Below are 25,594 nucleotides of genomic sequence, written 5' to 3'. Positions count from 1 at the left end.
TCATATCATGAAATAAACCCTGTGGCTGCCTCCAGATGGAACGGAGGCAAAGAAGACCTTGTCCTTGCATTCACATAAGAATTTTAGTCTTTGAGCCCTTTTGTGCATGCACATACCATCCGAGTGACCAGTTTCCACAGAAATGAGCTCTATGGCCTTTCCTCCCCAGCCTAATGTCTGACAGGATTGAATATACGCTACAGATGTTGGCATCTCTCCCCACTTCAGAACCACATCTTTGGGGATTTTTCCATAGGTATTCACATAAACCCTTTCATCTTATAGCATACCAGAAGCTCCATGCCATCTGTGTTGGGGAGTATGATGATTGCATAGGGTTTGAGGCTACACTGGATCAGAGTCTGGGTTCTTTCTTATGTGTGTTGGTTGATAAACATCATAGACCTCTCCTGAATCCACATCAGTGGCATGGAATCCAGCCCAGGATCCACAGATCACTTTCAACCTCTGGCCTTCCCCCAACAGCGAGATCCACCAGTAATGGCTTAGGTACCAATTTTCCAAATGACTCAAAGGCTATAAATCTGTGATATGGCTTGTGTGTCCATCCATAGACCTTCACGGAACTCTGAAAATTACCAGAAATTTGTTCTTTCATATTTTACAACTTCATAGTATACACATCCTTCCAAATCCCCCACAGTTGTCCATCCTTGCTTTTTCTCAATTTCTGGATCATTGTGAAGTAATTCACAGCATCAGGCCACTTTCTATGCCTACTAAAAAATTCACTCCCCATAAGACAGTACACAGAATCTCAGGATTAAAGCTCTTCTTATATTTATGAATCTCTGGAGTGCCACTCTGTGGTCTAGTGTTCATGGCATTCACACTGACCACTGAGCCCTTCCAGGTAGGATCTTGCCTATGGTTTCTGGTCTTAGTCCATCACAGGAAAATCCCACCACAGAAGTCACTGCTGTCCCACCAGATGGAGAAATCTGTAGCAATCCGGTGTCTACAAAAAGTGTAAAGAAGGAAGAAGACTTGTGTTTCTGGAATGTGTTACCAGTGGACTGAGTCTAGTGGATGATAGGAGTGCCCTCCTTGGATGGGGCCATGACTCGTTCACTTTCTACAGCATCATATAGACAAACAGTTTTCACGGATTCTGTTTCACCATTGCTCAAATTCAGAGATGCTGCTCTGGTGTCCTCAGTCCAGAGGTGGGTTCCTCAGCCCCTTCTTATTCTACATCATCGTCTTCCTCATCTATTGTCCCTGACCCCTCACTGGATGAGTAGTCATGTGTCACTTGGTGTGAAGGTCACACATCTTCCACTGCTTGAAGTTCTTTGGCCAATGCAGTCTAATCAGCAGGCTTGAGAGGTCTAAAAACTTCTAATCTTCACATTTTTTCACTGCATTTTCAAGGCACTGAGATGAAGAGCCTTCAGATATGGATGATGAACCCACTCTGAAGCACTCCCCTGAGACACCCTGGAGACCCCGGATGGGACACAGGCTGGGATCCTGAGTTGCTGGATCCCAAGGAACTGCCACTACCAGACCTGGGCACCAGCTTCTCCACTCTCTCCCATAGCAGCCTGGGCTCAATACTGCTGATGGAGTTTCTCTGACATGCTTGGCTATTTTGCTACCCACTGCCTTGCAGTGAAGAATCTCAAAGGAACAGAAGAGGAGAATAAGACATTGTCCTCACAAGAACCTGTGGCTCAGCTGGGTCTCTAAGGGGTAGGATGCATAGACTCAGAGCTGCTACTGGAACAAGATTGATTTGGAAGGCACTAGTACTCTGCCTGTCTGCTTAGACTAGGGTTCAGGGGAGCTGTGGTTAATTTTCCTAAATCTATCTTCCACCTCTCAAGCTCTATTAGTGGTGAACTGGTTGGTTATTCTTTTTTTTTTTTAATTTTTATTTATTTATGATAGTCACAGAGAGAGAGAGAGAGAGAGAGAGAGACAGAGACACAGGCGGAGGGAGAAGCAGGCTCCATGCACCGGGAGCCCGACGTGGGATTCGATCCCAGGTCTCCAGGATCGCGCCCTGGGCCAAAGGCAGGCGCCAAACCGCTGCGCCACCCAGGGATCCCTGGTTGGTTATTCTTAAGAGACACAGGTCAAGCTCTGAAAACTGAGTAGAAGTTACCTTTTTGTTAGACACATTTACATTTATACGGGAAATCTCTATTTATAAGTGTTATCTCCCTCTCTAGAAACTCTTAACAATGGAGAAGGCAAGGACTTAAATCCACACAGCCACCATACCCTTGTTTACTGTGCTTTTCCTGATAGCCTCCATAACTGTCCTCTTCGCACCCAACATCTTTTGTCTTTAGCTATGGATGACTTTTAAGGTAGTGGCTTGGGCTATTTCAGGGAGTTATTCAGTTTTCCTGGTTCTCTCCCATGTGCATATACAGGAGCTATATATGCTATTAAATTTCTATTTCTCTCCTGTCAATCTGTCTTTTATAACAAGGCATCTCAGTCAAGAACCTGGAAAGAGAGGAAAGCTTACTTTTTTCCTCCTCTACAAGGAAGTAGTAGAAATTAGATAATCTTTAGTTTTGCTCAACTCCAGCCGGAAATGTCTTGATTTTGCCATGCCACATGTACAGTATGACTTTGTTTTTATTAATTATAACATGTTTGTCTCATAAATTAAGAGACCACATGTTAAAATCAGTTCCATTCCTTAATAAGTCACACCACAAACTAACCTATGAACATCCTCCACAGAATGAACCACAAATGAGTATGTGCTCTTACCAACTCTGCCAAATAGTCTGTACACGCTACTATGCTCTCCATTATTTCCAGAAAGGATATAAACTTGCCCCACTTCTGGCTTCACTTTCAGAAAGCCTCTGCTTTCTAGGATGGAAGCAGAGTGATTCACAAAGTCGATTTATTAACATCAAATTTGCCAAAAGCCAACTTGCCAATGGACCATTTGGCTAAATGGCCAAAGGATCTATTTGCCAAACTGGCTAAATATACTGATTTACCAAAAACATGTTTCTTCAAACTATTCATAATATTTATAGTGCAATGGATTGGCAGAGCTCAAGACTGTAGTAGTACGGATTTCAGAGTTCTGGGACCTTCAGGCACCAACTTGGCTCCTGATCTCCTTCTCTCATGGACACAAGTTCCCTCTCAACCCAACATGAGGCTGTGCTGGATTCTTGGCTCTTCATTTCTTTTTCCCAATACAAATTTTCCTCTCTTGTTGCCTGCTCCATCTAGTTGCAGCGGTAGGAAACTGGGGTACAGAAATATGGAACTGTCCTTAAAATGCTAATTAAAAAAACTGACCATGGAAAATATTCCAGGTATCTTCAAAAACTGTTGAAACCTTTCAATCTACTCTAAATCACTGAACTTTGACATTTAAAAGATATACATTTTGGGAAAATTGGTAAACTTGGCAAATGAGTCAGTGGTGATAAAATCTGAAAACATGCTAGATCATTAAAAAAATAGAAAATGAATTTTTGACAGGATTAATACTACACTAAAATAACGTAAAATTTTTTCGTATGAAATCCTAGAATAATTACTGTTGCTTATTCATAAGAATGGTACTCTTTCTGTGATTTTTAACTTCTAACAAATGGAATACTCCTTAAAATGCTGATTACAAGAATATATCCATTGACTATATTTAAGAATGTAGCCACTGCATATACTCAAGAATAATATATTCATATGAAAAGATAATTAATTAAATATATAAGTGGTCCATGGGGCATTTGGCTGGCTCTGTTGGTAGAACTCACAACTCTTGATTTTGGGGGTTGTGAGTTTGAGCCCCACAGTGAGTGTGGTATATTACCTAAAAAATATATATATATATATGCATATATATATATATATTTCAAACGACAGCCCATGAGGTAAAATTGGAAGCCGCCCATTTTTGTATGAGGTAGGGATGATTTTTGCTTTTTTGAAAAAGTTGTAAAACAAGCAAAGAATATTCTAAGGAGACCTTATATAGCCTGTAAAGTTTAAAATATTTGCTATGTGGTCCTTTTCAGAAAACTGTTTATCAACGCTTATAATATATTCAAAAAGCTTAAGCTTTTTGATGAATCAATACATTTGCATAAATTTTGTCAACTGGACATTTGATGGATTGGTTTTGAATAAATTGATTTTTGGCAGTTTGGCCACTGGACAAATTGATCATTTGGCAGAAAGTTTTCCAAGAATTGTTTTTGGTGAATACACCTGGAGCTTCTCAGGAATTCTCTCAAATGAAAGGCTATGGAATTTTAATATATCAAACTTTTGAAAAAAATAAGTGAAGGATTTCTTTTCTCCCAATGACTATGGAAGCCAATGGAAAACCTGAGTCCCACCAGAGAAGCCCAATCTATTCTCACTTGGGAAGGACCTTGATGGACTCAACCCCCTTTTAAAAAATATTTTACCATTTGAGTATGAAACACTTTTTAGTAACTGCTTCCAAAATTGTTTTTTGGGTTAAATGATCATTTTTATTCTCAAAAGTTTTTACTTTTGGGGATCCCTGGGTGGCTCAGCGGTTTAGTACCTGCCTTTGGCCTAGGGTGTGATCCTGGAGTTCCGGGATCGAGTCCTGCATCGGGTTCCCTGCATGGAGCCTGCTTCTCCCTCTGCCTGTGTCTCTGCCTCTCTCTCTCTCTCTCTCTCTCTCTCTCTCTCTCCCTCCCTCCCTCCCTCTGCCTGTGTCTCTGCCCGCCCGCCCCCCCCCGCCATGTCTCTCATGAATAAATAAATAAAATATTTTTTTAAAGTTTTTAACTTTCTTTTTTTATGGGAGGGGCAAAGTATAATATTACAGATACCCTGAATGAAGCAGTGTGCTATTTGAATATCCAGTCTTCTCCAGTAGAGTAATTTATATTACTGACTATCCTATACTGAAGATCCTGGCAGTTTTTAAGTGCAAATTCTGGAAAAAAAAAAAAAAAAAAGGAGTATATATTTCCTGGCCAAAAAGGATAGAGCAGGGAAATGTTTGTGTGTGTGTGTGTGTTTGTAGGTGAGTGTATGTGAAGGTTGGGAGATAGGCAGAAAGTGAACTAAGATGGCTTGGGAAATACTTGGTTCTTCTCCTCTCAGATTCCCTACTGCACTGCACCCGTCACTGCTCCTTGGCCAAAATGTCAAGAGAACTGGTACTCATGAGAGGGTAACTAAGCAAATGTACCACTGGCATCTTCTTTTTTTCCTGCTGAAGCCATGGACATAAATTATTGTGGCTTTTAAAATCATATTCTTTGTGCGGGCTGATATGTGTTTGATGTATAACTGATATATCTGAAGCTAATATAACTAAGATGCTATGTTACCAAACCTATATTATACAGGAAGTTCAGATGATTTTACACATTAGAATATGAAGACCTGGGATCCCTGGGTGGCGCAGTGGTTTGGCGCTTGCCTTTGGCCCAGGGTGCGATCCTGGAGACCCGGGATCGAATCCCACATCAGGCTCCCGGTGCATGGAGCCTGCTTCTCCCTCTGCCTATGTCTCTGCCTCTCTCTCTCTCTCTCTCTGTGACTATCATAAATAAATAAAAATTAAAAAAAAAAGAATATGAAGACCTAAAAAAAACTGTGGAGTTTCAAATGTTGAAAATATGGAGTCCCTTTTATTTTTTATTTTTTATTTTTTTTTGGAGTCCCTTTTTAAATGATTTGGGAGGTTATTACTCTTATCACATAGCTAAGAAAACTCAATTCTTGTTTTAGTGATATGTTAACAGACTTGTTTCTTTTTTTACATTTTATTTATTTATTTATTTATTTATTTATTTATTTATTTTAGAGATTTTATTTATTTATTTGTGAGAAACACAGAGAGAGAGGCAGAGACACAGGCAGAGGGAGAAGCAGGCTCCATGCAGGGAGCCCGACGTGGGACTCGATCCCAAAGGCAGATGCTCAACCACTGAGCCACCCAGGTGCCCCAACAGACTTATTTCCAATCACTGCTGATACACAACTGAAAAGCAACAAAGTTCAAATGCTCTGACCCTCATATATTTCAGTGTTTTACAAAGGATGGCATCCAAGTGGGAAAATTTCCACCAAAGGCTTACTCCATCCATTTCATAAAAAACACCACTCTCTAAAGGGCCAGTGTGAACTTCTCTAATGTGCTTTCTTGGTTACACCAGCTTTCCACAAACATTTCCAAAGAGGAAAGACATCTAACAGCACTCAGTGGTATTTCCTCACCAGAAGAGAAAAACAAGAAATGCACACTTCAAAAGTACATACCATCAACATGGTAAAAGCCATAGCCTGATGTCCTCCATACCTTGAAGGGCAGGTAACTCATAATAAGCAATGCCCTGCTGTCAAAGAATGGAAAGCAAGCAAACACCAAGTCAACAAAAGCTCTATGGCTATGAAAATATGGTCAGTCATCAATAATCGAAAGAAAAGTTTTCCAGTAGTGACAGAGATTATAAGAGAAAGGAGGGGAACTGAGTGGGAAAAATTAGAGAGAGAGACAAACCATGAGAGACCCCTTCCCAACTCTGGGAAACAAACAAAGGGTTGCAGAAAGGGAGGTGGGTGAGGGGCTGGGGTGACTGGGTGACGGGCCCTGAGGAGGACACCTGATGGGACAAGCACTGGGTGTTATACTATATGTTGGCAAATTGAATTTAAATTTTTAAAATGTGAAAAAAAATAAAGAAAAAAATCCAAGGTTTTATCATCTTGAACAGAATATTGCTGTTATTGGCCTCTTCTGACCAGCATGGAAATATTAAGTAAACAAGAAGGGACCTTTTAGCATCTGATTAGTGTTCCGCGGTCTGCCCCTTTTTCAAACAGAAAAGGCGACATATCGTGTTGGTTGGTGAGTCACTGGAACACGCCTGGGCCTTAGCCTCGGTGCCAGCGGCTAACACTGCTAACATTCACAGGCAGACTGAATGTCAAAGCTACACAGTTCTCCATCATATATTTGTGGAAAATTCATTCCAGGAGAAATTCATAAATCAGACAAGAGACCAGCACTGTGTGGGAAGACAGTTTGCTCTGTTCCCACTAACTAATAAGCCTTTTATACCAAGTCCTGAAGCACAGCACAGGGTTCTATAAGGACGTATCTCCTACTCCAAGAGAAGAAAGTCTTTGAAGGACTGGAACGGACAGCTGAGATCTGTGTTTATAATTTATCTGCTAGTGTATTTACTTGCAAACTTCACTATTTTTGTATTTAGATCTATTATCGAATATTTCTTCTAGTTTGCAATGGTTTGAAAACTGTTGTATGAGTTAAAGTTCAACATTGTTTAGTTAAAATCATTCCCCTGACACAGCACTTCAAAAAAAAAGGAAATGCACACAATATTTTTACATGGAAAAAAAAGCTGGACCAACTTCTTTTTTAATACAGCCAGTGGATTCAGAGGTCCTGGTCTGGGTACATACGTTCATGGTAGGTTTTACCGAACAGCCCACATTTTATTTGGCACCTCAGACTTCCTACCTTACAATCCACTCTCTCAATCATTTCTCAAAGGTGACATTCTATGTGTTTCTTCTGTCACTTTCATGGGACTATTACTGAGCCAGTTGGGGAAATAAAGGAGATCAAATTCCAGCATACGTTAAAAGGAAGATTTTCTTTTTTGGAAAGAAAAAAAGTCTTCACTCTGTATTAAAGCACAGATAACCTAAGTGTTGGCTGTGTAGATAGGAGATAGAACTTTAAATTTGGCCTTCTTTTTTCGTGTTCATTCTACATATCAGCTCCATTAATTTTTACTGGCAAAGTGACACATGGCTACTCAGAGGCTCGTATCCCAGAAATCAGAAAGCAAGTTAATTTAAGAAGGCAAAGTATTCTCCGTAAGGAGGGAGGCACAAGTCGAATGCAGTTTGGATACTTCCCTCTCGGAGCTTTTGATTCTCTAGAAGAAGAGTTAAGACAATCTGTGTAATCTCAATGCCAAGTGGAGAGTGTCAATGGGAAAGCAGAGAGGGGAGAGCCCTGCCAGCCCAGGCAGCAGGAAGGACTTCAGAGAGCAAGTTCTGGAGTGGTGAGGATGATCTGGACATCCAAAATATGGAGGACAAGAAAACAGGGCCAAAGGTACAGTGAAAGAACTTAGACACATTTCCATGGTATGGGGACATTATTATAGTTTCTTGCTTACTTGTCCATCTCCACACTAGGCAGTAAGTTTTATGAAAGCAAGGACAGTGCAGAGCACTGAGAACACAGTCTCACAGAGTTTACAATTTCATGTGGCATTCAATGAACTAAACAGTCTCAAGATAACTATACATTTATGAACTGTTAAAAGCATGACATAGGAAAAAGAGCAAGATGCCACGGGAGAGAACCAAAGTGGATCTAGAGGACCAGTAGGAGCCAACCATGGGACAATACAGTGGAAGAATAGTTCAGATTGAGGACATAAGCATGTGCAAAGTTCTGTGTTGGAAAAGAGCTGTGAGAGTTCACAGTGCGGATGGAGTAGGATAGGGAGTGTGCCACAAAATGAGGTTTGGGGAACAGGTAAGCATGAGAGTGGTGTGCCTTACAGATCATACAAAAGGCTATCTGATTTCATTCTTCTTTTTCTTTTAATATTTTATTCATGAGAGACACACACAGAGAGAGAGAGAGAGAGAGAGAGAGAGAGAGAGAGAGAGAGGCAGAGGGAGAAGCAGGCTCCATGCAGTCCAATGCGGGCCCCAATGCGGGACTCGATCCCAGGTCTCTGGGATCACACCCTGAGCCAAAGGCAGACACTTAACCACTGAACCACCCAGGAATCCCTGAATTCATTCTAAGAACAAAGTTAAACCACTAAGAGCTTTTGTGCAGGAGAGGGACAAGATTGTATTTTAACAAATGGTTTTAGAACAACTGGACATGCATATGCCAAAAAATATGGACCTCAATGTAAGCCTCACACTTTATAAAAGTATTAACTCAAAATGGATCATAGATACAAACCTTAAACCCAGAACTATAAAACTTTCAGAGAAAAAAAAAACAGAAAATATGTGAGTGGTTTGGTGATAAATTCTTAGATAAGGCAAGAAAGCACAATCCATTAATTAAAAAAATGGTAACACTATCCTTTCAAATTAAAAACTTTTGTTCTGCAAAAGACACTGTTATGAGAATGAAAAAAGAAGCTATAAAAGCTAGAGAAAGTACTTACATATCAAATATCTGACAAAGGACTTGTACGTAGAATATACAAATATTTTCAAAACTCAATAGTAAAAAGTAAGCAACGTTGTTATAAAAATAGGCAAAACATCTGAATATTCAAATGATAAAAAATGCTTGACACCTTCAGTCATTAGGGGAATGTGAATTAATGCCATAAATTCAAGACCCTAGGGAAATGAAATGAAAGCTTCTGTCCACCAAAAATTTGTATACAAATGTTTCTAGCACCTTTACTAATAATTAACCCCCAAGAGGGCAACAACCCAGTTGTCCTGTTTCAACAGGTGAATGAATAAGCCATGGTACACCCATACAGTGAAATGCAACTCAGCAATAAAAAGTTATTGATGAAAAAAAAAGTTATTGATGCATGCAACAACAAAGGAATTATGCTGAGGGGGAAAAACAATCTCTAAAGATTGTATACTATATGACTATTTCCAGAACACTCTCCAAATTACAAAACTCAGGATGCAGAATAAATCAGTGGTTGACAGAGGTTGAGAGTGAGGTGAAGTAGGGGTGATTATAAATGGACAGCGCAAGGAAGTTTTTTGGGTAGTGATGGAAGTGTTCTTTATCTTGACTGTGGTCATGATTACATGAATCTATGCCTGTTTGTTAAACCCCCCAAAAATATTAATTTTACTATATAATTTAATGAATTTTTAACACTTTAAAATGAAAATATATGTCCACAAAAAGACTTCTAAAAGAATGTTCACTGCAGGTCTATTTGTAGTAACTAAAAATTAGAAATAAATGGTCGTCATCAAAGGAAACTGCCTTACAAATTGTGGTATATCCATAGACTAGGATACTCCTCGACAACAAAAAGGAATGAACCACTGATACATATGACAAGATGAATACGTGTGTGTGTGTGTGTCTATTCTCTTGAGAGAGCAGACTCAACAGAGTATGTATTATATGGCTTCATTTTTATGAAGTTCTAGTAAACCAAGAAAAATCTATAGTGAAAACCATCAGAATAGTGGTTGCCTCTAGGTAGGAGCAGAAGAGGGAAAGTGCACAAAAAAAGCTTTCCAGTGTGCTGAAAATATCATATGTCCTGATAGGAATATGGGGCACGTGTGTTTATGCATTTGTTACATCTCAAAGAATAACAGAATTAAGATCTGTACATTTTATTATATGTAAATCTTACCTTAAAAATGTAAACAATACGAACTCAAAGAGGAGGAAGTCTGCTTTTTGCAATGACGTGAGTTGGCAACCCCCAAACTACTTTTTGTGTATTGCAGACTTGAGCTAATAAGTCAGTATACTGAGGATGATGGGGCCAAGCCTCGATGACTATTGGGTAAGACTATTGCAAAAATGGAAACAGGAAGACCTAAATGAACCCCCTGTGGTGCTGGGGTAGAATTGGAGGCACCCATATGAATTCATGGGTGGTATTATTTTCTAAACACATATATACCACAGTACACATACACAGAGATGGGCAGACAAGGAGATAAATATAGATACAGGTCTTTATGCCTCTGTGTGTGTGTGTGTGTGTGTGTGCACGCGCGCGCGCGTGTGGATGTGTTTCCTAGCTCTGAAAGCACTAGAAGTAGTCACAAGCTAGTAACAAGGAGCACAGCGAGTGCCTAGAACTTGGCTTCTAAACAACTACACTTAAGAAGCCAGGGTCCCTTTGACTAAGGCTTAAAGAACCATCTGATTTCATGGCTGAGGCAGAGAAAGAACAAAATGAACCTAGAACATCATTAGTGCCAGAAAGTGAGGAATGCTCCAAGAATGGTGAGAAGTGTGCAAAAGACACAAAATTCAGGTTAAAGGGGCCACAATTGGTCGTGTGGGACAGTCTGAGTATTGAAATAAATAATAATAGCAAAATATTATAACCTGGTGAATAAACAAAAAAACAAATACAAAAGAGTACAGTAAAGGAGAGGGAGATAAAGAATAATGATAAAGCAAACATGGTCAAATGCCCACAGTTGTGAGTACAAGTAGAGGAGGATACACACAGTAGATCCTGCCAATATTCAAATTAAAGTTTAAAAGTTAACAAAAAAGTTTGACAGAGCAAAAGCAAAAGAGTATCCTGGGATACAAAAAGGTAGAGAAAAAAGCAAGTTTAAAGAGAGCCAGATCCTGTCTCACTTCCTCAGATCCTAATACCCAGCCTGACATCTTCATTACAGGATGATGAATGAACACCATGAGGAGAAAAAATATATATATTACATTAATTGTCTGAGTGGAACAAGCAGCTGCCAGTTTATTTACCCAAAACTACTTTTCATAAAATAGGCTAATACTCAGATCATTTGTTCCCGGTTTTTCTAAACTTTGATATTTATTAGACTTCTTTTCATTAGTATCTAAGCCCTCAGTGATTTCAGAGTTGCTTCAATGAATTTCAAGTACAAACCCTTACTTTGAGCTTTTCAAAAAAATATTAACAATGAAACTGTTCTTATCAATTGCAAATCTAATAAGACAGTTAATGACTTTATGCTTTGAGGTGATCGGAATAATTTGTCATGCAGCTAAAGATGGCATATGGTTGGGCTAGGGGTCACATAAACACAATGAAACATTAAAAACCAGAGTCCTGGGCAGCCCTGGTGGCTCAGCGGTTTAGCGCCACCTTCAGCCCAGGGCCTGATCCTGGAGTCCTGGGATCAAGTCCCACTTCAGGCTCCCTGCATGGAGCCTGCTTCTCCTTCTGCCTGTGTCTCTGCCTCTCTCTCTCTCTCTCTCTGTCATGAATAAGTAAATAAAATCTTAAAAAAAAAAAAACAGAATCCTATGCCTGCTCTCCCTTCTCCTCTCTTCCTCTTTAAAAAAAAAAATTTTTTTTTTAAATTTTTATGGCTTGCCTGCTCAAGACCAGGTCCTATACATATGTATCAACAGGAGAAGTTAAATGGAACCCAAAAGGCTGGCTCCCATGCAACAACTACAGCTGCATGGGAATGGGTCCCAACTTTCTTTATCTGTTAGCACCAGATATCATCATGCAAGTGTCCCTCAGGTGGGTGTGAGAGCATGGAGTTACGGACTAGATGTAGCCTCCAAGCTAGGAATTCTATCATGTTCAGACTTGGCCATAAACACTCCCCTCCCCCCCACACACATACACACAACAAGGCAAGATGGACACTTTGCAGAGAATAATTTGTGTTAATGGATATAGAACCATGTCTTAAGAATAGAGGTTTAAAATGTGCTGGCTTTATTTTATTTAACTTTTTTAACCGTATTTATTTATTTATTTATTTATTGTTAGCACGTGATGTAAGGAGCACTGGGTATTATATAAGATGGATAAATCACTGACCTCTACCTCTGAAACCAATAATGCATTATATGTTAATTGGACTTAAGTAAAAATTAAAAATAAATAAAAAATACATGTGCTGGCTTTAAACAGAAAAAGAGAACCTTAAATTAATAGAAAAATAAGAGTATTGAAGAAATCACCAGATACAGACTTTAGACCATGACCGTAAGCCAAGTTTACATGTAACCCTTTGCACTTAATAACATCATTATAGCTTAGTTAAGGATTTAGTATAGATTTAAATTATAATTAGTCTATCTTTGGAAATACTTAATTGATAATAACTTGACTTTGTATAGTATTTCACAAAGCATATAAATCTCATGTACTTATCAAAGCAGATAGATCTAGTTGTTATCTTCTAAGATTGTGATGAACATTCTGCAGTTATTATCCTCACCGTTTATAGATAAAGAACCTGAGACTCAAGGAGTCTTTTCCAAGATCACACAACTTGTAAATGGTCAAGGTGAAGAATAAAACCCAAATACTGTAGTTGTTTAAAAACCCTGATTCTATGTTTGTTTGGGTTTTTTTTAAGTAGTACTATACCACAAGACCTCCACTATTTGCCAAAGATGACAGCTGGTAGTGTGGAGTAGAATTAGCCAAGTAACTTGCTCAGAGAGAGAAAGGAGACTTGACTGAGTCTTCAATAGGCTGTGAAAAGGTCTCTTGTGGAGAGTGGAGCTGGCCACCCTAATATGTAACACCACTAGGAACTGCCAACATTGCACCATCTTTTAACTGATAAGAATGTCAACTGCATATGGCAAAACCTAAATCAAATTTAACCTCCCCCGAGAACCTTCTCTAATCATCTTCATTGCTTACTGTTTTTCCCTTGGCCCTCCTCACCATGTAACCTACTCTGTTCTATTGCTATATGTATGATCTTTCTCTTCCACTAGAATGTAAGCTCTAGGAAGTTAAGGATTTTGTTCACTGCCGTATCCTCAGAGCCTAGAACAGAACTTCCCTCAGAGTAGGTGCTAAGTATTTGCTGTATGCATAAGCTTCACTGGGACTAGAACCATGAGACTGGCAAACTAGCTCCTGAGTGGCAGAGAAACCCAACACAACAGCCTGCGATCCAATGATGCGCAGGGCCCGTCTCCTGCCCAAGATAGGGTGGACATGAGGAATGAAGTCAGTAGAGAATAGTACCAAGGCTCCATACAACAAAACTGTGCTAACTAGAATCATCATACATCTTTATAAAATGCCCTTCCCCACTTTGAACAACATAACTCTTCACTGACACAAGCTGAAAGGGGAATTAGGCAGGAACATTCTTCTCGGTGCAGCTGCTGACAGGTTGGAGTCTCCCCAGGGACCAATTCCAACACTCTAGCAGTTTCTGAAGATCACAAACAAATATAAGAGCTACTTGGAAATGCTTGCCATTTGATTTTCCAGTGTTCTTTACTCTACCCGAGGGTGAGAAGATGCTGTCCTCATCAGCAGTGTTAGGGTTAATCGTTGTGGTCTCCGCCCTACGAATTGTTCTCTCCTCTACATTTAAGGTAAAATTAAAGGGAATAAAGATTTTTCTCTCAGTAACATCCCCCATCAAGGACTTCCTAAAGACTTCTTGAGTTTTCTCCTTGGAATCTCATACTAGCCACAGCTCCTGAAACTGATGTCCTGACGGGAATGAGCCCAGGAAAATCTGGGTCTCAGTTCCACCTCTACTGCGGCACCAACTCTGAGTTTGGGCAAATCGCATATCTTCTATGACTATATTCTAACAGGTCTAAAACCTACCTTATAGATTTGTTTATAACTCAGTTAATAAACATGCATTCCTACCGTGAAGGATAAAGTACAGATTGCATTTGTACTGAGATGATGCTACAAGGGGAATCCAGGCCTTACCTCTACCTACCACTGGCCAAACTGAAAGAGTAGTTGGGTACTTCCCTCTGACTTTAGCAGGACACATATAGGAGAGGGTCACACAGTATTCCAGTTTTTGTCTGCCCTTCACTGACTTTAGAGTACCCCTTACTTCTTTCTATCTTCAGTGGTCCAAGCAAACAAGACCTTCCACTCCAGTGCATTTATAGCTTTAATGGAAAATAACCTAACCACTGAGTTCCTCTTCTGAAATGAAAGGTTCTTTAGCCTCAAATCTGAAACATGCAAGGACAACATATCCTCCATGGAAATAGATCCTTTCTTCCAAACCTCAAATTTCCCTCTTTGTGTTTCTTTCATGAGCATAGACAAAGCTTTCAAGCCTCTTAGTGAAAATGCTTCTTACCTTTCAAAGAACATGTAAAATTACCAAGAGAAATTCCAGAAGTACTTTGGGAGCTGCAGGTCCCTATGACTTCTGTGCCTGATTACTTTTCTAGTCATCCCTCTCAGTCTATAAAATGGGAGCCATATTAACAATGACTGCTCTGGGTGCCTGCAGACCATGACCCTGACAATCTCTTCTCCTTATTATTTAAAAATAACCTGAGGACAAGGAATGAGTCTATGACAAAAATAAGGCAATACTAGTCTGCACTGATTTATAACAATACTGCATTATGTTTGAGAGGCCTCACGGCATGGAATGGATTACCATTTTGATGGAATCGATCAATCAGTGGGTCCCTGAGTAGATGTTTGTTTTGTGCTTACTCAATGTGAGGCTCTGTGCCAGACAGGGTCCTCCTTTACAGGCCTCAAGATAGTGGACGAGCCAGGTCCACCAACAATCCATCATTGAGACACTGTTGAGAGCTGAGGTGGCTGAGAACAGAGCAGTGACCATGGTGTTGGAGGAGAGGGGAGGGATATGACAGGGACAGGAGGGCTGGAATTAAATAGAATTTCTTCTTTGGATCCATCAGCTCTGTCCTAAGTGTCCTTATTCCATCTTACTGTCTACATGATAATCCATTGGGTAATTTTTGAAGGAACTTTAGTAGTATTTTATGGAAGTACAGAATACATGAAACTATAGTGCATTCATCCACACTGGAGTAATAATTTCTTACAATGAGAAGCAGCTCTAAGCCTTATGAAAACACTTATTTTACATTCTATGTAGATCAGTGGCATAAATGTAGTAGCTGGCTCATTTTTGCATCAGAATATTTTTCATCCAATTAAACTCCACTTAAAAGTAAAACACGGGTTTCCTTACCCTCTGAACTCTCATATGTGAATATCTGCTACAATGATCTGCTGATAGATACAAAATTCATTACCCACGGGGCTTGCCGCTTTTGTATCTCAGATATTCTCCTGATAGGAGAGTGTCTTGAGTTCACATTGTTTAAACATGTTATGTTTTATAGCTATCCTATTGCCCACATTATTCAGTAAAAGGTCTTCTGATAATTTAGAGAAACTAACGAAGGAAACTGTCAAGCCTAAAGAGCATAAATAGCCACACACAATACAAGAATAACCGGTAGTGATAACGCACATTGAAAGTTGAAGGACTATGAGCCTTTACGCCTGGCCTTGCACTCGTCCTATCCCCAACACCTACAAACCACAAATACAATGCTGAATATTTACAAGATATTTGAGATTCCACAAAAGAGTTTTTTTTTTTTTTTTGCTGGTGCAAGTGAGTGTGATCCTGGCATGAGCAGACTTGTCACATTCACACAATTACAAATGCAGTCTCACGTTAGCGAGAGCTGTAGGACACCAAGCACATGGAATGCAAACAGACTGCCACCGGGAGCTCTGCTTTCCATCCCATTGCTCTGTGTGTAGCTTTAGACAATGGTTCACAGCCAAACACCTCTAAACTCTCCTGCCAGGAAGGGAAGATTCTCGCCCCCCCTCCCCATTGCTTAGATCCAGACACAGATGAACGTCAGACATTTCCTGTTTAACTCACTTCTTCACCAGCTCTTTCTTCCTTACCACCCCCACCACCAAATAGCAACAGTGACCACAGTCTCCAGCTCCCTCTCCTTACCACCAGACCTCACACAAGCATGTCTTTAATCATAAGAAACCTCTTGAAAAATTATCTTGTTTATTTTATTTTTAAGTATTATTGGCATGTGGTGCACATCTTTAATATATTATTTTGCTATTTATTTACATGTACATATATACTATCATGCAGAAGGAAAGATGCAATCCACTCTTGATACTCTACCCAGCAGTGTCTAGTATTATGGCTTTCTACATACAGACATACCTACAATGAGTATGAGACATACCTACAATGAGTTTATCAAGTATTCAATAACTAGATAGTATCACAAACAATTTCGATTTTGTAAAAATCTTTGGAGGATTGTTAAAAAGGTAAAATAACGGATTTACTAGTGATACCTGTTCAACTGGCATTTTCCCGTGAATTAGGAATGTAGTTTTATTTTTCTCACTCAGAATCATGGAATACTGCCTCTGTTCTTTGAAACTTGATTAATAAATGTTAAAAAACACATAATATTCCCAAAAAGAGGGACACCTGTCTAATAGCAGTGACCACAATGTGTACTCGCTGTACACATTTAAAAGTATTTCAAGAAGAAGTAGTAATCAAGTATCATTCTTAAAGGCATTGTCTTAATTTGAAAGCCATTAAATGTCTGTGTCAGTTAAGTGTCCTCTATTGCTTTAAAAAAAAAAAAAAAGCCAATGGCTTGTATTTATATTCAGCTGGAGAGGTTAGAATCATATTATCTGGGCAAAGGAATTCAGACTAGTAGGTTGCTCTTCTGGATTCGATTGTTTGTTTTTTCATTTTAATGGGAAAATATTTGTAGATATTATTTCTCTCATTTCAGTGTTGTTTAAAGTGTGTCCTTTCATTAAAGTATGTCTCCATCACTTACATCAGCATTAGCCTCTCACCTGTACTCTGGATATACATGTTCTTCATTTGAGTCTTCTTGTATCAGCATAACCTCATCCTCAGCTTTATTGACAGCACAAAGTTCCTGCAGAAAAACCGGCATTTCAGATACTTAAAATGTACTTGTATAGTAAAGCTACCCAACACTTTTGTATATAGCATGTAGCCAATTTGGAAGCAATCTCATATCCAGTATCACAGCTAATCTGCATATCAATGTGAGAAAGACGCTTGATTTTGCAGATGTGAACACTAAGGATTGTAGAGATGTAATGATCTGGCCCGAGAGGCACAGCTAGTAGACCCAAGATCAGAGCCGATCCATTAAACAGATGTACTGAGTTCAATGCTCTGTCCACTGTGCTACATAGTCACACCGTGAAAAAAAAATCTTCCTTCAAAAACCCCTCCATTCTCACAAGATTTGATCACTAATATGGAACAGATATTCTAGAAACCCAGAGAAAAACTTCAATAGATCACAAATAGGGATCCCGGTGCCATGAGGGTAGTGTGCCAAATGAGATCTTTTTTTGCTCGGAGGGAGGAGACTTGGAAGTGACCCCAAAATGGGATGTCTGCCTTCTCGCCGCAAATATGAGAGCTCAAATCCCAGAGAGCTGCCAGAGAGGCGTAATGATTGGGGCAATCAGATCAAGCAATTTCCTTCAACTGCTTTTCTGTCACTTTTGTCACGATTTTAAATCTGAAAAAATGATGACATACATTACTGCTCTACAACTGAATATAAAGGGATCCTTCACAGTTTCTGAAATGTGCTCAAAGTCCACATTCTAAACCAGAGAGGAAAAGTAAGTAAAGCATGTCTTTTGCTCTCTCTGGATTCTAATGATCACAATACTAATGATAATGATGATTATGATGACTGTAATAGCTTGCACTTCCCAAGTGCTTACCACACATAAGGTGCCATCTTATTCACCCTTCACAACAACCCTAAAAGGAGGTTCCATTCTTGCCATTTACAGAAAAAGAAACTGAAGCTACAAGACGTAAGTGACTCGGATGAAGTTCCACTGCCGGTCTGGACCCAGAGGCTTCTCTCGCAAGGCACCTGGATGTATTGTATGTCACAATGTCATCATAATGTTAACGTGGCTCTTGATTTGCCCCCCACTCCCACACTGCCCAATCCACAGCGTCCCTGTCTTGCTCAAGTCAGCTGGTGGAACTTCCATTCACTGAGCAGCTGGGGCCTAGAAGCTAGGAGTCGTTTCTCTCTCTTCTCCCACCCACTCTCGCCACATCAGCAAAGACTCTGCATCCCGTCTGCCAGTGACAACCCCAACCCGCGTACTTCTATCTCCATTACTCCAATCCCAGCCCATTCCATCACCCCTCACACCACTCCTCTCGCCTCTGCTCTTGGTTCCCCCAGAGTCCATTTCCCACCCAGGAGCCTGCCTCATCTTTTAAAAACAAAAGCAATGATATCAGATCCCATCATCCTGCTTTCCACTCCACTTGAGTAAAATTCAAACTCATGCTTCCAGTCCTCCAAGTTCTCCATAACCCGGCCTCTGTCTACCTCTTGTATCTAATTTTCTACTACTCCTTCCCACTTTCATCTTCTTCTAGTCCCATAATGGTATTTGTTCCTTGGTATCCTACAAGCTAGTTACTACCTTGGCACTTTTATAGCTGCTGAACCCTCGACCTGGGTTGCCTTCCTTTCTTTGCTGGGTCACCATCATCATTGCAGGTCTCAGTTCAAAAAACAGGTCATCAAAGAAAGACCTTCTGTGACCACTCTGCCCGAACTCCCTATTGCCAGCAGCCATCTGCATATGATTTTTTTTAAGATTTTTTATTTATTCATGGTAGACATAGAGAGAGAGAGGCATAGACACAGGCAGAGGGAGAAGCAGGCTTGATGCAGGGAGCCTGATGCAGAACTCGATCCCGGGTCTCCAGGATCACATTCTGGGCCAAAGGCAGGCGCTAAACCGCTGAGCCACCCAAGGATCCCCCAGCATATGATTGTTTAATCATCCCTGTGGCACTTTTCAATAATACTTGTGTATTGTCTCTTTCCTCTTATATTTCCCCAGAACCTAGCATAGTGCCATGGACATCATAGATGCTTACTAAATATTTAGTGCATAAATTCACTGAACCTGAATCTATCCAATGAATTCTAAAGGCTGATTTTTCTTTTTTGAGGCAGAATCTGTGAGTGCTATGTTAGTAGAACACTAAGCGAGCCATAGTGGTGGACGTGGGGGAGAATGGCCTCAAAACTCAGCTGGTGACAGAAATCTTCCTTTATCCTCCTGCCAAAACGGTCACTTATCTTAATATGTCTCAGCCCCCAGTCCCCGTATACCTCTTTCATATCACATCAAAATCACTTGTGAATGATTGTGCATCCCTTTTGGATGTGCTGACTGACACGTTCACCTTCTGAAATGCAGGAGCTGACCTTTCCTCATTCACATATCCTACTTAGCGCAACTCCCTGGACGTGTTGGGTTCCTTACCAATGCTGTCTGCTAGTGGAAGGACCAAAAGGGCCATGGCCTTTCAAAGGAAGCCCACACACTGAGGTGGGCACTTGACGGGATGAGCACTGGGTGTTATTCTGTATGTTGGCACCAATAAAAAATAAATTTACAAAAATAAAATAAAAGGAAGCCCACAATGCCACAGTAGGAAAGGCACACACACACACACACATACTTACCTGTAGGGTCTGAGGCTTGAAGAGACAAATGGACCCCACCATATAAAACCGATCCTCCAAAGGAAGATATGTAGGAAACGATTCAGCATAGGTGTGGCTGGGGAAGAAGCTACTGAAGAGCACCAAAGGCTCTAAGGGAGACAGAGACACACATGTGACAACTAAATAGGAAGGCATCCTGGCTACACAAGATGAACACCTGCCACCTCAGTGGGATGTTTGACCCTTAGTCTCCAAGACACATGACAAACATAGGAGACAACCATTCTGTAAGCTAATTGTCATTGTTTATTTACTCATTCATTCATTCATTTGTTATATTTTCAGACCTCAGTGACAAAGAACTGAGTTATTTACACTCCTAGTTCACGGCATGTAATGAACACAGTCTCCACTCTTGTTTTTCTTTCTGCCCCTTATCCACCCACAGGCACCTATTGCCATCTACCACCTTTGATATATACACTTTAAACTATGTAGTCTGGTTTTATGTGTATGTGTTTATCATTTAGAAAGGTGGCATTGTGCTGTGGACCTCATTCTGTTTCTTACTTTTCTTCAATGAACAATATGGTTTTAAGATTTAACCATGTTGTAACATGTATACCTAGAGGTCATTGCGTTCAAAGTTTTCCACATGGTATGTCTCCCACATTTTACTTGTCCATTTCCCTAAAGATGCTCAGGTAAGTCTGACTCTAACTCCCTCCTACCACAAACAACACTGACGTACGTAGTACGTGTCCCTTTATACACAGATCTCTCTGCAAGTTCGCCTCTGGTATATTTCCACGCAGTGATGGGATTGCTGAGTCACAGGATAATTAACATAACTTAAGTTCACCCTGTTTTTCAGGAATGCTTCATGAGTTTACATTCCTCTCAACACTGTATTAATGCTTTAATTCTCACCTCTTCACCAATATTTGCTTATTATTCACACTTCCTGAATGCTGTCATTCTTAAGGGTGTACAGTGCTATCTCACTGGTTTTTAAATTTTTCATTCTTTGCTCACCAGTTAGTTTAAGCATCTTTTCACATATTTGTTGTGCCATTTACCTCTGCTTCAAGCCCTAGATGTTTTAATGGCCCCATATCAGTGTTTATGTTAATTTCTCAGCCTACAGTTCCTGAAACCTTTATTTTTTTATTTTTTTTTTCCTGAAACCTTTAAAACTATAAATCTGGACCCCGTATCCACACAACACAGATTTCAGTTTTTATTTCTTGTAAAGAACACATTTTTTCCCATTCAAATTCTTTTTTTTTAATATTTTTTTAAATTTTTTTATTTATTTATGATAGTCACAGAGAGAGAGAGGCAGAGACACAGGCAGAGGGAGAAGCAGAGGGAGAAGCAGAGGGAGAAGCAGGCTCCATGCACCGGGAGCCCAACGTGGGACTCGATCCCAGGTCTCCAGGATCGCGCCCTGGGCCAAAGGCAGGCGCCAAACAGCTGCGCCACCCAGGGATCCCTCCCATTCAAATTCTGAGGGAGATGGCATACTTATTCTTCCTTAGGCCAGTGGACAGAATTTTACCAATCATTTGAAGTCTCTAGGCTTTATGTGTTGGTCCTTGAATGAATATTAGAACTCCAGACACCAGTCAAAGGAGCCCATGTATGATTTATAGCCCACTTAGGCCACCACCTAGGCCTCCTGTTACCATGACAATCTTGTACTTTTTCCTTTAATTTCTGGCACCCATGGACTTTCCTTTCCTTTAAGCTTGGCTATGCATCAAACTTCTTTTATGTTTTAAGAATTGTTTCCCTGTTTTTATAGAAGGAAAGAGTCATTCTTATTAGCTCAGTCCATCATGTTACCATGTGGCCCTACCTTGTAAATTTCACTATACTTTTAAAGTGAGTATTTAATATACTTTTTAAGAATAGAAGGATTGCAACAAGGACGAGAGTTTTATAATATATGTGAGATATTTCTGTAAAAGGAATTCCATTTTTCAAAGAAGTTTCCCTTATTTCCCTGTTTTTTCTACTTTCCACAGAGCAATAAACAGTAATTACAACTCTCATAAGTAAGCTGCTCCATCGTACTGGACAGTAATAATATCTTTATGTTTCAAGTCCTCATCATCTCCAAAAGCTCCTTTCCTTTCACTGCGCAGTCTCACTACACTCTTTCACAATAACATTGCACTCTGCTCAAATTCAAAGAGCCTGAACAAAAATGCTAGAGGCCCAATGATTTTTGGGTACTGATTTAGTGGCAGTGTCTACTGGCACAAACCTTCTATTTATTCATAACTGCCGTAATAGAAATGAAAGCTACTTTAATGAACAAGGAACTGAAGAATGAGATCATTAAATATAATGAAACATTTTAAATATAATATCTTGTGTTTTCCGATTAGCGTCAGGTAAGTATCTAAGCTATCTATCCTGAATTCTGGTTACAGAGAAAAAGGTCAGAGGCAATTACAAGCAAGGTGCTTCATATTAGCAGGTCCATTTTTAAAACAATGAGATCCTTTGGAACAATTACTTTACTCTTTCTTTGTATCAGAGGTTTCCTTTGGTCCTTTTGTTGGTAATCCATTTATGTCTGTGCCTTTATTGTCTACTTTGCCTTTTTTTAATCATAGGATTCTTTTTTAAAAGTCTGATTAATGTCTGTGGCCAAAACCTGTGGTCATAGGGATATCACAGGATGTGAGAGTACCACCAGCAGAACGGCATTTATGTCAGCAATGAAGGGCTAGGTAACACATTAACTTCATCTAGATCAGATTAAAAACTGAATTGCTTACCACTTGAAATATCTTTGACTGTGATGATGAACTTCACGTATTCATAAGTAGGGCTGCTACTATGTTCAACATCTCCTCTCTTAAAATGACAGCAAAAATCAATATGTTTTCCCACTAAGAAAAAAGAACAGATACAAGTTTACAATTGTACATTACCATATTCTGCAGGATTATTTCATAGGACTATCATCTTATTTAGAACAGATTTTACAAAAACATTATTTTCTTTCCAGGAACATTAGCACTGCATAAATATCTATGCTGTATCTGTAGAGTGGGGTACCAGCTAGAACATTATTTATAGAACACTAATGCAATTATATGAAAACTGAAATAATCACAGTTCATGATAAAGAACAAGGTTTAATGGAGGAGAAATTTTTTAATACTAAAAATATAATTTGTGAAATTACATTAATACATAATCAGCAGCTATATTGTCCCTAATGTTTTTATTTTTATTACTTATCTGAGTGACTGCTACTCGTCTCTAAAAGAAAAATCTAAGAACTTACAATTGAGAAAAAATGATCTGTACCTGAGCTTGACAAAGGAAGTTTGAGAGCAATCTTTCGATAGACTTCGTTTTTCTCATTATCAGGCAGAAGACTTAATAACTTTTTGCCTATGAGATCATTCTTGAGAAAGAGAGGATACATTTTGTTATATCTGCTACTACTGGGTACTTTCTTCACCTCCTTACCTCCAGTAAGCTTATCATCATCTGCTCCCCCTCAGCCACCTCATGGTCATATGTATGTATTATGCCTCTCTACAAGTCCCAGTTCACATTATCCCACTCTACGCCCAGTACCCCCTACCTTTCGCAGTGCACTCACGCAAGTACTCTACCTCTCCCACAATAATTCCACACATTGAGACCTCCAGTCCATTCCCATCACATTTCCACTGGGCGTTATCTCCTGCAAATTGTCACATCCCTCCTTACCCAGCTCAGATCCCTTGGTGGATCACTATAATCATTATAATCACTCCCATGTTCTCTTTCTGTCTGATGTATCTGCCTGGGAAAATTTCAAATCTTGATCTACCTTCTACCTTCACCCAAGAAACTGCTTGTCTATGGCAAAAAAACCACAACCATGTTATATATCATTTTATATGGGTACTCAGATCTCTTTAGAAATCATTCTACATTTCCCTAGACAAAGCACTCTGCTACTCTTCGGTGTGACTATTTCTTGCCTTTTTCTCCTTCTTTAAATCTCCAACCCTCCCTCATCCCCCTCATATTCAGCTGGGGATCTCATTTCTTATTGTGATTACAAACAAAGGGTAAAAGAAGTGTCAATATCTTCCTGCCATCAAATATACCATACCAACCTATCTGTTCCTGTGGCTAGAGACCTACTTTTTCTCCTATTCCAATGAATAAGTTTCCTCAACTAGTCAAGGATATCATTCCAGAAATTTCCCCGTCCCCCACATCATCAAGCTTTCCCTCTCTACCAGGACTTTCCCATAGCATGCAAATCCTTTATAAGAGACGCTACTGTATCAGTCACCTTAAAAAAAAAAAAACACACACAGAAAATTCCAAAAATCCAAAACCTTCCTTGACCCTACACTCTCTCCTCCAGCTCTTCTCTGCTCTACTTTAGAACAAAAATATTTGAAAGAACTATATTTGCTGCCTCTCTTTTCTTCAGCTCTCACTATCCCTTGAAACTACACTAATTAGATTTTTACCCTAACCACTCCACTTCTGTCAAGGCCACCAATGTCCTCCACATTGCCAAATCCAAGAGTCCATTCTCAACCCTCATCTTACCTGACATTGTAGAATTTGATACAACAAATCCTTCCTTCTTCTTGAAACACTTTGTTCACTTGGCTTTCAGGATACCATACAAATATGGATTACCTTCTGCTTCAAAAGCCATTCCTTCACAGTTTCCTTTGCTGGAGTTTTCTTGGCATTGGAGTGCCTAGGGCCTAGTCATTGGACTGCTTTCACTGTACTGTCTCCCTGGGTGTTCTCTTTCAGTTCTATCTCATTAAATACCATCTATCTTCCTACCTCTGGTCCAGACTTCTTTCTGGACTCTTCTAGACAACTCAACTTAGATGTCTAACAGGATTTCAATTTTAAGATATCCAAAACACTGTACCTGGATCTTTTCCCTCACAAAACATGCTCCTCCCACATTTCAGTAAAAGGCACCACTGTTTACCCACATGCTTGTCCTTGACTTATCTTTTTCCTCTTACACACCAAACCCAGCCCATCAGCAAACTCTTGGTAAAACAGTCAAAAGACAGGCAGAATTGGTCCACTTTTCACCACCTGGGCTAAGCCACTATCTCTAGATTGGATTACCACAAACAGCTTTAACTGATCTCCCTGCATCTATTTTTGCCACACCCCGGTTCTCACTCCATTCTTCACAGAGCAGTTACAGTGCTCCATTTAAGACATAAGTCAAGGGATGCTGGGTGGCTCAGCAGTTAAAACGTCTGCCTTTGGCTCAGGGTGTGATCCTTGAGTCCTGGGATCAAGTCCCACATTGGGCTTCCTGCATTAAGCCTGCTTCTTCCTCTGCCTGTGTCTCTGCCTCTCTCTGTGTCTTTCATGAATAAATATATAAGATCTTTTTAAAAAAATAAAAAAATAAAACATAAGTCAGGTCAAGTTATTCCTCTACCTAACATTTTGCACCAGCTACCCGAATTATTCAAAGGAAAAGCCAAAGTACTGTCAATGGCTTATACAGCTTTCTGTTCTGGTTCCTTGCTATCCATTGACCTTAGTCCC

At 39.8% G+C, this 25,594-nt stretch overlaps 1 protein-coding gene across 1 annotated transcript; it reads right to left on the bottom strand.

The window, feature by feature from the left end:
- Positions 1-23,694, bottom strand: PASD1 (PAS domain containing repressor 1). The gene is given in 16 exon segments (XM_041740512.1): positions 1-281; positions 284-363; positions 365-480; positions 482-599; positions 601-714; positions 716-890; positions 893-1,180; positions 1,183-1,365; positions 1,368-1,464; positions 1,466-1,714; positions 1,716-1,755; positions 1,757-1,852; positions 17,340-17,425; positions 20,045-20,175; positions 22,819-22,932; positions 23,640-23,694. Coding segments are annotated over 16 exon segments (2,223 nt in total).
- Positions 23,695-25,594: the final 1,900 nt, after the last annotated feature.

Source organism: Vulpes lagopus, chromosome X, assembly GCF_018345385.1.
Source record: "Vulpes lagopus strain Blue_001 chromosome X, ASM1834538v1, whole genome shotgun sequence".
NCBI lineage: Eukaryota > Metazoa > Chordata > Mammalia > Carnivora > Canidae > Vulpes > Vulpes lagopus.
This window is presented reverse-complemented; position numbering and strand designations above follow the sequence as displayed.